This window comes from Filobasidium floriforme, assembly GCF_021052385.1.
Source record: "Filobasidium floriforme strain CBS 6241 chromosome Unknown HD553scaffold_1, whole genome shotgun sequence".
Classification (NCBI taxonomy): Eukaryota; Fungi; Basidiomycota; class Tremellomycetes; order Filobasidiales; family Filobasidiaceae; genus Filobasidium; species Filobasidium floriforme.
In genome coordinates, this window is record NW_025763622.1 from 2,114,294 (window position 1) to 2,129,037 (window position 14,744).

The 14,744-nt window shown below is 52.9% G+C and overlaps 4 protein-coding genes across 4 annotated transcripts; 2 read left to right on the forward strand and 2 right to left on the reverse strand.

Moving 5' to 3' along the window:
* Positions 1-167: 167 nt before the first annotated feature.
* HD553DRAFT_20927 (Metallo-dependent phosphatase-like protein) lies at positions 168-2,544 on the reverse strand. Its single transcript, XM_046177151.1, has 8 exons — positions 2,084-2,544; positions 1,918-1,988; positions 1,650-1,774; positions 1,116-1,245; positions 981-1,037; positions 665-908; positions 473-596; positions 168-395 (listed from the first exon to the last, which is right to left on the reverse strand). Exons 1-8 carry the CDS (start codon positions 2,248-2,250, stop codon positions 375-377), a joined length of 939 nt encoding a protein of 312 aa, XP_046040565.1. The 5' UTR covers positions 2,251-2,544; the 3' UTR covers positions 168-374.
* A 2,532-nt stretch (positions 2,545-5,076) lies between these two features.
* HD553DRAFT_260338 (uncharacterized protein) lies at positions 5,077-6,015 on the forward strand (the record flags this gene model as incomplete). The annotated part of the gene is made up of 3 exons (XM_046177404.1): positions 5,077-5,391; positions 5,518-5,667; positions 5,731-6,015. Coding segments are annotated over 3 exons (750 nt in total), but the record flags the coding sequence as incomplete, so codon positions are not given.
* A 1,358-nt stretch (positions 6,016-7,373) lies between these two features.
* HD553DRAFT_338643 (uncharacterized protein) lies at positions 7,374-9,872 on the reverse strand (the record flags this gene model as incomplete). Its single annotated transcript, XM_046182360.1, has 3 exons — positions 7,374-8,519; positions 8,591-8,936; positions 9,016-9,872. 3 exons carry the CDS (start codon positions 9,870-9,872, stop codon positions 7,374-7,376), a joined length of 2,349 nt encoding a protein of 782 aa, XP_046040567.1.
* A 736-nt stretch (positions 9,873-10,608) lies between these two features.
* Positions 10,609-14,536, forward strand: HD553DRAFT_21022 (putative alpha glucosidase). Its single transcript, XM_046177157.1, has 12 exons — positions 10,609-10,775; positions 10,857-11,656; positions 11,740-12,368; positions 12,457-12,666; positions 12,749-12,790; positions 12,854-12,955; positions 13,021-13,127; positions 13,186-13,211; positions 13,278-13,343; positions 13,404-13,647; positions 13,711-13,852; positions 13,922-14,536. Exons 2-12 carry the CDS (start codon positions 10,873-10,875, stop codon positions 14,516-14,518), a joined length of 2,949 nt encoding a protein of 982 aa, XP_046040568.1. The 5' UTR covers positions 10,609-10,775; positions 10,857-10,872; the 3' UTR covers positions 14,519-14,536.
* Positions 14,537-14,744: the final 208 nt, after the last annotated feature.

The following is a 14,744-nucleotide window of genomic DNA, read 5'->3' on the forward strand; positions in this document are numbered from 1 at the left end:
AGTTGAAACCACTTTTCGAATCCCGGACCTTGATCTCTTTCCCTGATCATGAAGGCTCTTCATGGTCTTCCTGCCAACGTTGTCTCTGTTGTTGACTTTCCCAGAGGTTCAGGGGTCTGGCAGCCATGGTGACAGGGACAAGGGGAAAAATATCTGAGTCTGGGGAGGCAGGATATAATGATCTCTTGACCGCTGAAGTCGGTTACTAAGCGGCTGCCAATGGGGATTGGTATCGGTATGGGTAACATGTGGGGCATACACAGGATGACCTCGAGATGATTGCTTATACAACGAAAATGCGAAAGGGTTCACTTGTAGTGACCAAAAGGTGCATGCAGATGGCGAAACGAAATTAGCTTGGGTAGGTGGCGGTTTTAGAGGAAATACGAGATGGCCTAGAATGTCGAGTAGCAACTCGGATCAGCCCCAAGCTCCCTGCAGCATTCTCGGAACCAGAGTCAATGCCACTTACCTTTTGTGCTTGAGCCTCGGCTTGATTTGGCCCGTCTCGTTCGTTCTCCGGAGCGGCGTCGAATACGTTGAAGAACCGTCTTCCCCCTGGTGATATCTCGAGAATACTTGCAGCATTACCGCATCTGCGATCAATAGCGAAATCATCAGCGCTGAACGACCCGGCTTGTCCCCCAGCTCGTCTTGTGCTGACCTATAACAATAATTCGGTGCACTCCATACCGTACTGAGTCGGTCGTCGTACATGACACAGTAACCCTCCATACACAGCTGGTGCGCTCGTAAGACATGGTTCATCCCGTTGATTTCCAAAAACTTCTTGACGATGGACGACCCGAACGTGTAACCCGCTCCTCGTGGACTGATGGCGAACTCTTCTTTGTCCGGATCTGGATCTGACCAGACGAGATCTGCCATCGGACCTTCGTGTGGGATCTCTGCGGGGCGACAAAGACGGGTGATTCGTCAGCGATCGCGGGTATGCGTTCGGGTGATTGACCCGGACTGACCTCTAAATCGATCGATGACCTTGATCTGATCTATCGAATGGATAGACGGGCTCAACCCTATTATTCCACCACGGCCATCAGCACACGTCTTCGCACGCACGAACCCTATTCGAAATTCGAACAGTCGAGACTCGCCTCCATGTACGCAGAATATCCGATCGTCGATGACCACGCTCAATGTCAAGAAATCAAACATGTCGGTGAAATACTGCCAGACGACCGGTGATCCGTATTTCCGTACACATTCGGTGTAGAATCCGTACGTCTAGCAGTTTTAGATCGTGGTCATTTGCCGAGGAGGCGAATATCAGCTTTCAAGACTCTTGCTAGTGTTCCGACAGGATAGGTTACGGAGAAAAGGATCATTCTCGGGGGACCGCTCGGCTTCTCAGTTCTCCGTTCTTCGTCCGACCGCCCTTTCAGACCTTCTCCACCCGGTTCCAACTAGCCAAAAGCGAGCTGTATACGCTTGATATCGACAAAGAGTTCCGTCCGGACGGCCTTGTAATGGACGCTCGATCATCCCAGCCCGCAGATTGCGGGCCGTATTCTCCACATTTCTATGTTTGACATCCTTGAGCCGAGCGGATCCTCCCTTCCTCTCCGAACCAAATGATGGAGAGGTGTTTGGGATAGGTAGAGAAGATGCAGGAACATATCATGGCTCACCTGCGTGACGGCTCTCGTCTCGTGGTTCCCTCTTATTAGCTGAACTCGTTCTGGGTATCGAAGTTTGAGGCATGTTAATAGGGAGATGGTCTCCACGGAATGTAGGCCTCTGTCGACGTAGTCGCCTGTAGTGGGTCGATGTCATATCGGACGCCGATCAGAGAAAATTGAGGTGAAGATAAAGCCCGGGGATGAATATGAAAGCACAGGAGTTTGAGCTGAAGACCAATTCAGGATGGAGCAAAACGATAGAGACGGAAACACTCACCGAGGAAGAGGTAATTCGTCTCTGGTGCACTTCCTCCTACTCGAAACGCCTCTAGCAGATCATAGAATTGCCTGTCCGAGTAAATATCCCATGCGCAGAATTCTCGATCAGCCCTGCTATGCAATGCCGTCTCTTCCCACTCGCATTTCCACTGCGATATACTCACCCATGTATATCCCCGACGACTGTCACCGGTGACGAGACGTGTATCACGTTACTCTCCCGCATCAACACCTCTTTCGTCTTTTCACATATCTCTCTCAACAAGGCTTCGCTGAGGAGTTGTTTCTTGAAGGCTTGTTCTATACATTGGTCCAGGTTGAAGGGGGCCATCTTGTCGTCTTGTCATGTAACGTGATTGGGTGAAATGGTTCTTTTACGAAAAGGGGGTTGTATGGCGATTTATAGGGATGGAATGTCGAGATGCAAATCGCCAGGTATAGTTATCAACGATCGCAGGCGTCGGGTGGGACTGTCGTTACTGTGAGATCTTTATCGTATGTTGTGGAGGTGTATCGATCTGCCTCGTCTATGTGTCGTAAATCTATCGCTCTGGTGTGGCCTATGGACATCTAATATCTAGGGAGCCATTAAGATATATTCTTGAGGTGTACGGTATAGAGGTTTGATGAATAGTCTGAACGAGATTCCCAGCTGCTCAACACGATTCTTGCGGGACTAAGCGCGTCGAAATCGACCTTGCAAGTCGTTCAAACCCGTCTTTTGTCCAGTCAACATGCGACATGACATCAATAACCTGCCCTATCCAGCTCGGAACATCAGGATGTGACAAGTCTTCCAGTGATTGCACAGCTCTACCTCGTGTGAAATGGGTCCCGCAAAAAAAAACAGAATGAACAGAGGACATGCGTTGTTTCTTGCCTAGGCGAGCTCCGGAACACGGGGATTCGTGATATCATTATCAAAGGGATATATTCTTATGTCCCCTTCTTTTCATGACTATCATGGTCAGAGACCAACAGCACACGGTCATATCTTGCCACGACCGCTGACGGCATCGAGGTTGAACGTTATAAAAGTTACATCTGATGTTCGATCCCCCCTTAGAAGCGCGGAACCGACCTGATGACGACGTGTGACACTGCGTAACACGGGAATCTTTCGAGCGGTATATACGAGGCATAGATACTGAATATATGCCCTATATATACCGGTATAAATTGTTGATGGCACGAATTGGGTATAGATAGTCCATAGACTCGGCGACCTTGCATAGATTCTACATAAACACGGTATAGCTGTCCGGATACGCTTTATACCTGATCTATACCGGCATAGAGCAGCAAACCTGAACAACAACATTCCCTTCGCAGACGTCGGTGAAGTTCGACTTGCCTTGACACCTAAGTCACCCTAGAGCTACGATATGCGATATGCCCTAGTTTTGTATCAAGTAGCAAGTAGCACGTAGCACCTCTCCAACCATTCATCGTTATGCTATCAAGCCGTCACCTTGAGCGAGTCCCCTATAGCGTGGTCCCTCACAACTCGCTACGTCCGACTTATCCTGCTCCGGTTAGCTGCGGTCACTCGGGGGAGCTGAACCATGCCTGGAAACCGAGGTCAACGTGTCTGTTACTGCCCCGAATGCTCGCTGTATCCAAACGGTTATCGTTCGATCGCCCATACCACTTGGTCCAAACACAACCCGATTCCGAATCGGCCATACGCTCGAACCGCCCCAGTCGTTCGGGCTCACAGAGATCGAAACGTTCTCCTGCCTCGAGCTGCATCTCAATCCAACGTTCCCGCGACACCTCCTCCTGCTACTCCTCCCGCCTCGAGCACTCCCGGATCTGAGTCCTACCCTGATGACATCGGAGACCTCGACCAGGACTTCGACAACTATATCGGGGATGGGTTCACGGACAGCGGCGACGATGCGGACTACATGCAACTCGGCGATCAGTTTGAGCAGGCCGAGCTCAACGGCGTAGGCGATAACGGAGATGATCCATACGACTCGGACGATGATTGGGGTGGAGAGGATGGGGAAGAGCAGCCCGACGAGGAGGAGGTCGACGCCTTTCGTCATCACGATCTGGACCCGGTTGAGCGGCATATCTACACTACCATCGCGATGGCCAAGGCAACGGGGATGAGCAAAGTAGCCACCGATACGTTGTTGGAGCAGATGGTGACGGCCTTAGAGATGGAGAGGGGTGAAGTGTGGGAAGACAAGACGTATAACACTCGAACCGCGTTGATCCGTCTAGGCGTACACCCAGACCAGTTCCTACATCGATACATCGTTTGCCCGAACATCGAATGCTGGGAACTCACTCCGTATCAAAATCTCGCCAACCTGCAGTCGGATCGATGCCAGGCAACTGTTCATGGAGAACCCTGCGATACGCCGTTATACCATACGATCAATCACATCCGCACGCCTTACAAAATCATTCCCTACTGCAACCTCTCGACGCAACTGCGAGCGATGTTGCGAGATCCAGTGGTCGCGTACAACATCAACGCCTGGCGACGCAGAGAGAACGATGTGATAGACTTTGGGCCCAGGGGAAGAATAGTGCGAGATCGGTTTGCGGACACTATGCCTGTGACGACACCCAAGGATGGCTACGTCGACGGCTCGGCATGGAGGTCAGCGGTCGGTGGGGATGTGGAACGTGTGGTTTTGCCCAGCGGATCGGTAGTCGACGAGACCCACGGACCTCATACATACCGACACACCGCTCTGCCATTTGGATTACAACTCATAATAAACTGTGATTGGTAAGCCGGCCCTGCGGACTGTGCACGCATCACTGCTTGCTGCTTGCCCGGCAAATCTGACCCTATGGCATCTTGGCTCGTTGCAGGTTCGCGGTCAAAGGTCTCAAGGACTCGTCAGTGGGCGTCATTTACGCTGCTATAGGGAACCTACCTCGAGACATGTGTTTCAAACGCCGCTACACTGCCCTTCTCACGGTCATTCCGGGTCCTCGTGAGCCAGCCGAGGAATGTTTCAACAAGGTTCTAGCCCCGATAGTGGCCGACCTCAAGCGATGCGAGATTGGGTGGGATATGATGCTTAGCGAAAACGGCGGTCCGGCTCAGCTCCATCGGGTCAGCTCAAGGGTTCTACTCAACACGTCTGATCTCCCCGCTACTCGGAAACTTTCTGGATTCGTCGGCCTCGCGAATAAAGCTCATCCCTGTCACCACTGCGCCATCACTCGGGAAGACGTCAATACCGCGAGGGGGTACCAGTGGCGTGACCTGCCCATGCGTGATCCTCAAAAGCTTCTGGATGCGGCTTATCGCCATCGGGATACAAACGATCCTCGAGAAAGAGCGCGCATCGAAGAGCGTTATGGTGTCAGATGGTCGCCAATGCTCGAGTTAATCGGATACCAGCACTCGGCGTCGAATCCAGTAGATCCTCTGCACAACTCCTTCCTCGGGATGGCAAAATCGCTAGTCAACATGCTGCTCGCGAACGAGAGTCTCTTCGTCGGAGCAGTCGGGGAGGAAGAGAGGATCGACCGATTCACTGCAACCTACGAACGAGCCAATGTTCCTGGGCATCTTGGTCGCATAGCAAGGAGGATTACGAGACAATTCACCGCTAACCGGAAGAAGGCTGGTAGCGGACTCAAAGCCGATCAGTGGAAACGGGTGGTCCAGATGCTCCCCATCGCCCTATACGTCGCTTGGCGCGAGGAGGAGTCTGATGACATATCCTTCGAGCCCGTGGAACAGGATCCCGACGATGAACCAGCTCCCCCGGTGGATGATCAAGCATTAGGTCGCAGAGGGCGTCGCAAGGCACCTGCTAAGGCGCCTGCCAAGGAACCGTCTACCGACAGACGTAAATGGTACAGTACCATTCTGTCGTTTTGCTCCGGTATTCGGATCTTGCACGCACACTCGATCACGCAGCAGGACGCGGATGACGGAGTACAATATCTATCAAATGCGGCTCAATCGATCATCCAACTCGACGGTCATCTTACGCCCAATTGGCACATCGCCATGCATTACTCTCAGTTTGTCCGCTTATACGGACCCCTGCATGGCTACGGGACATGGCCGTTCGAGAGAAACAACGGCGTCCTCTCCAGAATCAATCACAATTTGAAGCCACACGATGTCCCTTCGACGGTGTTGAGGTCCTGGGGTCTAGAATGGATGCTAGCCTATGTACTAGCGAACCCTCACCCGGAAGCAAGCGAGTTCGAAATCCAGGCTTTGCAAGGCATGCAAGAGAACAAGCAGGCGATCCGAGGTACCCTCATGTTAGATGAAGCTCGCGGAAACAAGGCCAACCGAACGATTAGGCTACCCGATCGCTATCAGCCTCGCCGGATGGTCGATCTGCGCGTCCACGGAGCGTATCAGCCACTCCTGACCTACCTCACAGCCAATCACCCCGAATGCAACCTCGTCGACATTTCCCGTTTAGCCGATCCCCGGCCTTCCCTGCCAGACGGTGGTCAGTGCTACTCGCTTTATACACATGCCATCTTCAACGGATTCAAGTGAGTTTACACCTGCTACACGATAAATGTGCGGTGGTTGACAGCTGTCATTCTCGCCTCCGTCAGGTTTTGTTCAATGCTATACAGCCGGGGCCGAAAAGATCAATTCGCACTGGTAGCTCTCGGGGAGAATGGGGAACGAGAGCTTTGCAGGATTCATCTGATCCTTGGAGTCGATCTGCGCCTGGCCCACGGTCGGCTACGTACCGACCTAGCCTTTGTGGAGCAGTTCGTCCCAGCTACAGCAGGTGTATACCCATGGGAGCTCAAGTAAGTGCATCAGCGACCTGAATGTTACCGATGTCTGCTGACAAAGCGCGCCCTACAGTGCGATTGACTTAGGCATACGTATTTACAAGAACCAGCGGTTGCGAATGCGATTCGTACCCCTGCAAGCGCTGGCAGCGTCGACGATAGTCAGTCGCCTACAGACTTATACTGACGGCGAATGTCTGGTCTCAATGTCGTGCGACACGGTGAGCGGATTACTGCTTGGGCGCTCTTGAGACTGTGCACTATGCTAAGTCTTATCACTGGCATGCCGCAGGATGGTCAAGAACCTGAGTTCTGGCTAGACGCAGATGACGACGACCATTTGGACGAGGCTCTCGATCAGCACGACGGCGCAGAAGACAACGACGAGTAGCAGGTGCAGCCAGGCGAGATCGGTGGAGGTACGCCGTCCTTGTCGGTCAGGCTGGCCTCGCTGACACCAGAGCAAGTACGGACAGATGTCACGCTAGGATAGTATGTTAGACATGTGACATACTATAGACAAATGAGTGAGTCCGCCTGACAGGGACATCTCGTGCGTAAAACCACTAATGCACGGCCGAGCTTGCTAATTGCCGATTACAGTATCAGATACATGAACACTCGTGACCCAAAAATGAAAATCGCTAGATGGCCAGGCAGGACAGTGTCTCCTGGCTCGTGACAAACTGGCGGGCAAGTCTACTTCCAACCGAGCTGTTCGATGACCTTCGGGTCCAACGACAACATCAAATTCGGGAACTGGGTTTCGTCAAAGTCGTTGAAATTCATAGGGTTCTTGTCGTTCGCGGCTTGATCTTGCATGTTGGTCGTAAATTGGTATGGGTTGTAAGTCGAGCCATCAGTCATGACACCACTGTCGTCGTGGTCGGGTTCATACAAGGTGGGTCCCGGTGGCTGTCGCGAAGTCGAATTGTTTTGGAGCTGACGCTGACGAAAGGTGTTGTAATCGTGTTGCAGACTCGTTCGGAAGGGATCCTGGCTAGGCTGATATGCTGTTTGCGATTGAGTGTAAGTCCCTGTGGGGAACTGTGATTCCTGGAAGCTCTCGCCCTGATTCATCCCGTCCTCCTGCTCGTTGTCCTCCTGTTCCGGCTCCTCGTCTTCATCAAATCCGCCCGGAGGGATGACAAGCCCGGTGTTCTCGGGGGTACGTGACATCTGACTGGAGCTTGCAGCAGTCGTCGTATTGAGTCGTCTCTTTTTGTTCTTGAAAGCGGCCATCTGACTATCACGATCGTCCTCATCCACCGGTTGGAGCGAGGGTGTGTGGCTGACTGATCGACTGCGGTTGCGTCCAGTCTCCATGCCCGAGGAGTCTTGAGATAGACCGCGCTTGGCACCCGCCTTCCGTCCGCCCTTCCCCCTGATCCTCCAAGGATGGTTCTGGACCCATTCGCTATTCTTCACCTCCTCGATGTCGGTCGGCTGGTCGAAGGGCGCGATCTGATCCTTCAACTCGGGATGGGCGATCAACCAGGCTCGACGAAACATCCAGCGCTGGGGAGCTAGATGCAAGAACTCCCAATCCGAAGGGAGGTATGGAACGGCCTCCTCTACCTCTACAGTATCGTCGGGTTCGCTGATAACTGCGCCCCGCGTGTATCCCTTGGTCGTAGGCGTCTTCGCATCCCAGATGGCATCCCAAGCGGCCAGCATGGCGGGACTGTAAACGGTGTCTTTCACCGGCCAGTAGTAAGCCAGTTTGTCGTCTGGCTGCTTCCGGCACATCAGAGGAATTGCTGCGTATTGACTGTCCATCCCGCTCCACTCTGGCCCGCTGTATGTCTCGACGAGTGGCCTCCTCTGCTGGATTCGCTTGCTTATCTGCCGGATGCGAGGGGATACAGCGTGAGCATTATCGTTTGGGATTGGACGACTAAATAGCAGGTGCTCACCCCTTGGGCTTTCGATCGTACGTTCCCCCTCACATCTTCTTCTGCATCCGCCGCCTTCTTGTCGGTGACCTTGACGAAACTCTTCTTCTCTTTGATCCTCGATTTGATGTCGTCGTACCCGGCTTCCCCTGCGGTAAGCAACTCTTTCTCGAGCTCCGCTATCTCCGCCATAACCTTCTCACGCCCGACGGTTCCCCATTCCTTGAGCATCTCGCGATGGAACGCATTCCTCAGCTGCTTGAAGAAATTCGTAATGGCGGCATTGTAAAGGTTGGTCGCTTCCTTATACTGCGGAACCGATTCGAGAGGGATGTCGTTCGGAAGGGCAACAGATGAGCGCTGGTTCCTGGAGTACGCATTCGGAGAAATCGGTTAGTGCTGTGATGTGGCTGAATTGCGTCTCCTTCGCACCGGCTACGACTCACTTCAGGATGTTGACGAGCTTGTTTGTCTCCCGACTATTGTGATCAGCAGTCAGAGCAGCGTCCAAATCCCATCGCATCGCCGGATCCCCCTCGCCCTCAACCTCTCCCAACGTCGGCCAAGCGTCATCTCGTGGGTACTTCAACGCATCGCTCGATCCCGGACGACATCCATACGCCAGCTCGGCCGCCGCTCTGACCATCCTCCCACATGCGACTTTATCCTTTTCTACCTTAGCTGCCTCATCATCCAAAGCCGGCTGTGCGACATTGGTAGGTGCGGTTTCGAAATCAGCCAAACGCTCTTCCAGAACCCTGACTCGACTCTTGAGTTCCTGGACCTTTGCAGGCAACGGTTTCAGCGTGGCGAGCTCTTCGCAGAGCCTGGCCACGGTGGCCGTCATTCCTGCCAGCTGACTCGTGATGAAGGTGAGCTGACGAGCTGTTGATCCTTGGTTCATACTTGTCGTCGGCGATCGGATATTTGGAGAGGGCATGAGTCGATCACGAGACTGGGATTCGGGTCTGGATTTGGATGTCGAGGCAAGTCTTTCGGGTTGTTGCGAGGAGGTATTGAAAGAGGGTTGCCTTCGAACAGCGACCGGGGTTTCATCATCTTCGAAGTCTTGTGGGCGTCCCGCTGTCCGGCGAGGAGGGAGAGGGGTTCCTTGGTGAGTGGATTGGGTAGATTGAAAGGGTGTCTTGTACTGATTGCGTTGAGCCGACGATAACATCTGCTCTTGCCTTTCACGGCTGGGTTGTTTCGGGGTAGCTCCAGGAGCAGGCGAGTTGGTCCTGCTAGGGCCGCCAGGACGGGTGTCGGCGAACCTCGGTAAGCCGCGATGGGCATTGGCACTCATGATTGAGTATGGGTATAATACGCAGTATGACAGGAGTTATGAAACCGATTATCTGAAGGCAAGGCGGTGAGAAAGTAAGCTTATCGGTAGATCGATCGGGGTTTGCGGCCTCATCAAAGGACTTACCTTATACCTGATCGTGCTAGAACGTAGAACCTCAGTTCCTGATACCGATGGGCCCGGCCCCGACGATCCTCGACGAGAACACGACGATCGAGGATCACTCGAACCTAGCTCTAAGTGGACAGATAGCGTCAAAAGGTATCACTCGGGCGTCGTGTAGTCGTGGGAGATCGGAGTCGACTGTGAGTTCGGATATTCCTTTGCGTGTTTACGATCAAAGGTCGAAGGTCGGTCAAGCCCGCACAAAGGCGGACATGTATGCAATCTATGTCCGCAATATCTATTTTTGCCCGATTCGGGCGATTTCCATGATTTGCCTCCGGAGCTGCTTCCGGTGTATATACCGCGTCTGTTCCGTATCTATGCCCCTATATATGCACTATCTATGCCCTGTCTGTACCGTGTTCATGCACTATCTATGGCATGTCGGACCCGATATCTATGCCGTGTCTATGCCGGCATGAATTGCCACGTGAATTTATGCCGGCATAAACCCCTTCCGTATTGGAACTTAGTGCCGCGTCTATGACGTGGCATAGATTCTTCTAGAATCGGTATATATTGGACACAATCGATGCATAAATTCTCAATTTATACCATGTTTATGCCGAACGGAAGAGTGCTATGTTACGCAGTGCGTGTGACGAATACACAGAGAGACTCAAGGTGTAGCCATTATCGACCCATTCACTTACCTATCGTATATCCTCCTATCCATCGATAGCTGCATTCACATAGATAGATAGATCCCAATTCTTAGCACAGGATAGTTCCAGACTCGCAGGTAAAGAGACCCGTCTGATCGTTAGCCTTAGAAAAGCGATCCGCGATCAGCTAACATTACCTGTTCCTCAACTGCAGGACTCTTTCTGCAAGGATGATCCTCTCAACATGGCTAGCAGCCTTAGCCATCATCGCGGCTCCCCTGCAGGTCATGGCAGCCAAGAACCACGACTTTAAACTATGCCAGCAACAATCGTTCTGTCGTCGACTTCGAGGGATCGCCGATCGAGCTTCCAAGGACGAAGGCTTCACCTCGCCTTATTCCCTCTTACCACCGGTCCCTAACAAGGGGGGCAGCGATGGAGCTTCTTGGACATTTCCGATGAAGACTTCCCTCTACAAAGATGTCGACTTTGAACTCCAACTGGATATCTTGGAACAGGGGGATGGGATCGCTCGGATCAGGGTGGACGAAGTGAACTCCAACCTCTCTTGGAAGAGGTATAACGAGACATCTAAATGGGCCCTTTTGGAGGCAGAACCCGCTCGAGCCGACCTGAGCAGCGTCACCGAAAAGACTTCTCAGGGTGGAAAAGTTACTACATTCGTCTACGGCGCTTCCGGAGATCTTTCGTTGGAGATCCGACATGAGCCTCTGCTTATCACCTTCAAACAGGGCGGGGAGACGGTCATGATCATCAATGACCGAAACCTCTTTCACATGGAACATTTCCGTCGTCGCGAGGATTTCTTCTTCGAGGAGAACAACGAGAACGATACTATTGAAAGTGCAGTGGAAGGAGCCGAGGGAGATCAGGTCGTCCTGAGTTCCACTGGAAAGGAGAAGGAAAAGGTGGATACCACATGGTTCGAGGGAGAGCCGGATAAGGATGCTTTTGAGGAAAGGTGGAAGACGTGGGCGGATGCCAAGCCGAAAGGTAAGCCTTGCATTCCTAGTATACAAATCCAATAGAACCAGGTTGATCTGATAATATCGATATTCTGTTCTATCGCGTTGTAGGCCCCGAGGGATTCTCCGTCGACATCACTTTCCCCGGTACCGAGCACATCTACGGTCTCGCCGAACACGCTTCACCCCTCTCGCTCCGCTCGACAGACGGTTCGGCCGAAGGGACCTTCTCCGAGCCTTACCGTCTCTATAACGTCGACATCTTCGAGTACGAAGCCGACTCCCCCATGTCTCTCTATGGCAATATCCCCATGGTCCACGCTCAGACCTCCAAGCACTCTGTCGGAGTACTCAACCTCGTCGGCTCCGAAACGCTCGTCGACGTCAAACACCCCAAGTCTGGCGTTCAGACGCAGTGGATGTCGGAATCGGGGATCATGGACCTGTTCATCCTCCCCGGCCCCAAACCCAAGGATCTTTTCCGGCAATACGCTGGATTGACAGGATACACTCCTATTCCGCCTCTCTGGTCGATCGCTTATCACCAGTGTCGATGGAACTACCTCGACCAGCACGACGTGCTCGATGTGAACAGGAGGTTTGACGAGGAGGATATCCCGTTGGACGTCACTTGGTTGGATATCGAGTACGCGGCCGAGCACAAGTACTTTGATTGGGACAAGAAGCAGTTCCCGGACCCTGTCAAGATGCAAAACGAGGTCGGAGCATTGGGACGTAAGGTGAGCAGGTCTGTGTTCGGAACGTTTCCCCTCAGATTCCGATCGGCTGAACCCTCTGTTCTTGCCCTTATTGTCCTTTCTGTCAAAGATGGTCGCGATCGTCGACCCCCACATCAAGAAATCGGACAACTTCCGAGTCTACAAGGACGCCACTGAAAAGGACATTATCACCAAGCGAAACGACAAGACGAGCAACTTCGAGGGATGGTGTTGGACCGGAAGTAGCGTCTGGGTCGACTTTTTCAACCCAAAAAGTTGGGATTGGTGGACCGAGATGTTTTCGTTCAAGGTTTGGGAGGTGAGTCCAGGATGACTTTCGACCGCGGACGTTGGGTTGGATCGTTGTTTCATGGCTCATCGTACTTTCTTTGCACGGCTAGGACTCGACCAAATTCCTTTACATCTGGAACGACATGAACGAGGTATGTTAGCCGTGGAGGGCATTTCAAGTCCGTCATCCGCTGATCAAGATTTTTGCCTTTTAGCCATCCGTTTTCGACGGACCCGAAATCAGTATGCCTCGAGACAACGTACACTACGGAGGTTGGGAACATCGTGACGTGCACAACATCAACGGCGCCACTTTCGTGAGCGCCAATAGCCCTCAGTACCCAAAGTCATCGCTAAGACTCGTTCGCTCTCGACTTTCTAGCAAAAAGCTACTTTCGACGCCTTGTTGGAGCGAGAGAGCCCCAAGAAGCGACCTTTCGTCTTGTCCCGCAGTTTCTTCCCTGGATCTCAGCGTTATGGCGCTATCTGGTGAGCACTAACTCGTTACGATATTCATCTTCTTTCGTACTGACATTGTCTTGCGCAGGACGGGTGATAACATGGGTACCTGGGGTGGGTCTAGACTCGGGCCGCTCGATTGAGACCGATTCACTGACGCTAGCTCTGGTCGTCTTTCAGAGCACATGGCCGGACAGACCGCGATGCTTTTGTCCCTTAACATTTGTGGCATGACGTTCGCTGGAGGTGAGCTGGCAGCGAGAATCGCCGGATCGTGCATGCTTTAACGCGACCTTGTCTGTGCAGCCGATGTCGGTGGTTTCTTCGGTAATCCAAGCGTCGAGATGCTCATTCGATGGTACCAAGCCGGAGCTTTCATGCCCTTCTTCCGTGCCCACGCTCACATTGACACGAAGCGTCGAGAGCCGTACCTCTTTGATGAACCGTACAAGGGGATCATGAGGGATACCATCCGGCTCAGATATCAGATGTTGCCGGTTTGGTACACCGCTTTCCACGAAGCAAGCTTGTCGGGGGCGCCTACGATGAGGTCAGCGAGCGGACCTTACTGGACGTAGTGGGGAATAATTAACTAAAAGCCCATCTTCTGCAGGCCTCAATACGCAATGTTCCCTGAGGATTCTCTCGGATTCGCAATTGACGACCAGTACTATGTCGGTGACAGCGGGCTATTGGTGAAGCCCGTCACTGCTGCCGGCGTCGAGGACACGGTCGTCTATCTCTCTGACAACCAGGTCAGTTCCGCTTGATAGCTAGACAGTGCGATCAAAACATTTTGCTGAAACGATCACGCCCATTTGCAGCCTTACTACAACTACTTCTCCCACCGCGTCTACCCTGCCTCGAAGCGCTCGAGACACGTCAAGGTTCCTGCTCCACTCGAAACCTTCCCTGTCTTGCTACAGGGGGGCTCCATCCTGCCCATCCGAGCCCGGGCTCGAAAGGCTTCGACCTTGATGTGGCGGGACCCATTCACGCTCATCGTGGCCGTCGGTGCGGATGGCAACGCAAGCGGAAGGCTATATGTCGACGACGGAGATTCTTACGACTATGAGAGCGGCCAATTTGTGTGGCGAGAGTTCAAGCTCGACGGGTCGGGTAAAAGTTCGACCTTGTCCAACCACAATTTGGCGACTGGAGGTCAGGCCGCCGGCGACTTGGTCAAGTTCTCGCCCTCGAGCGGTCCTTGGGCTGAAGGCATCTCGACAGTCCAGGTCGAGCAGATCGTGGTCCTCGGATTGAAGAGCAAACCGACCTCTGTCCAGGCCAGCGGTAGCGATCTCGAATGGTCATGGGTAGCTGGGTCATCCGCATCGACGGGTAGCGAGGGCGATGCCAGCAAATTGACAATCAAGAATCCCAAGCTCAAGATCGTCGATGACTGGAGCATTACGTTGTGACCCGTTCCCGTCTATGCAAAGGATCATTCCATACCTCAGGGAGCTTGGACATCAATAAAAATCACTCGCTTGATGTAAATGATACGCCAAAGACCAAAGTGTAAGATGGAATGATACGCCCGATCAAATGTACCAGTAGCCATCAACAGCTTTACAAACAGAAGTCCGGTACCAGTCATCAGGTGGCAAAAGTATAGGTGAACTCGAAGGGATAAGTTTTGGCTGC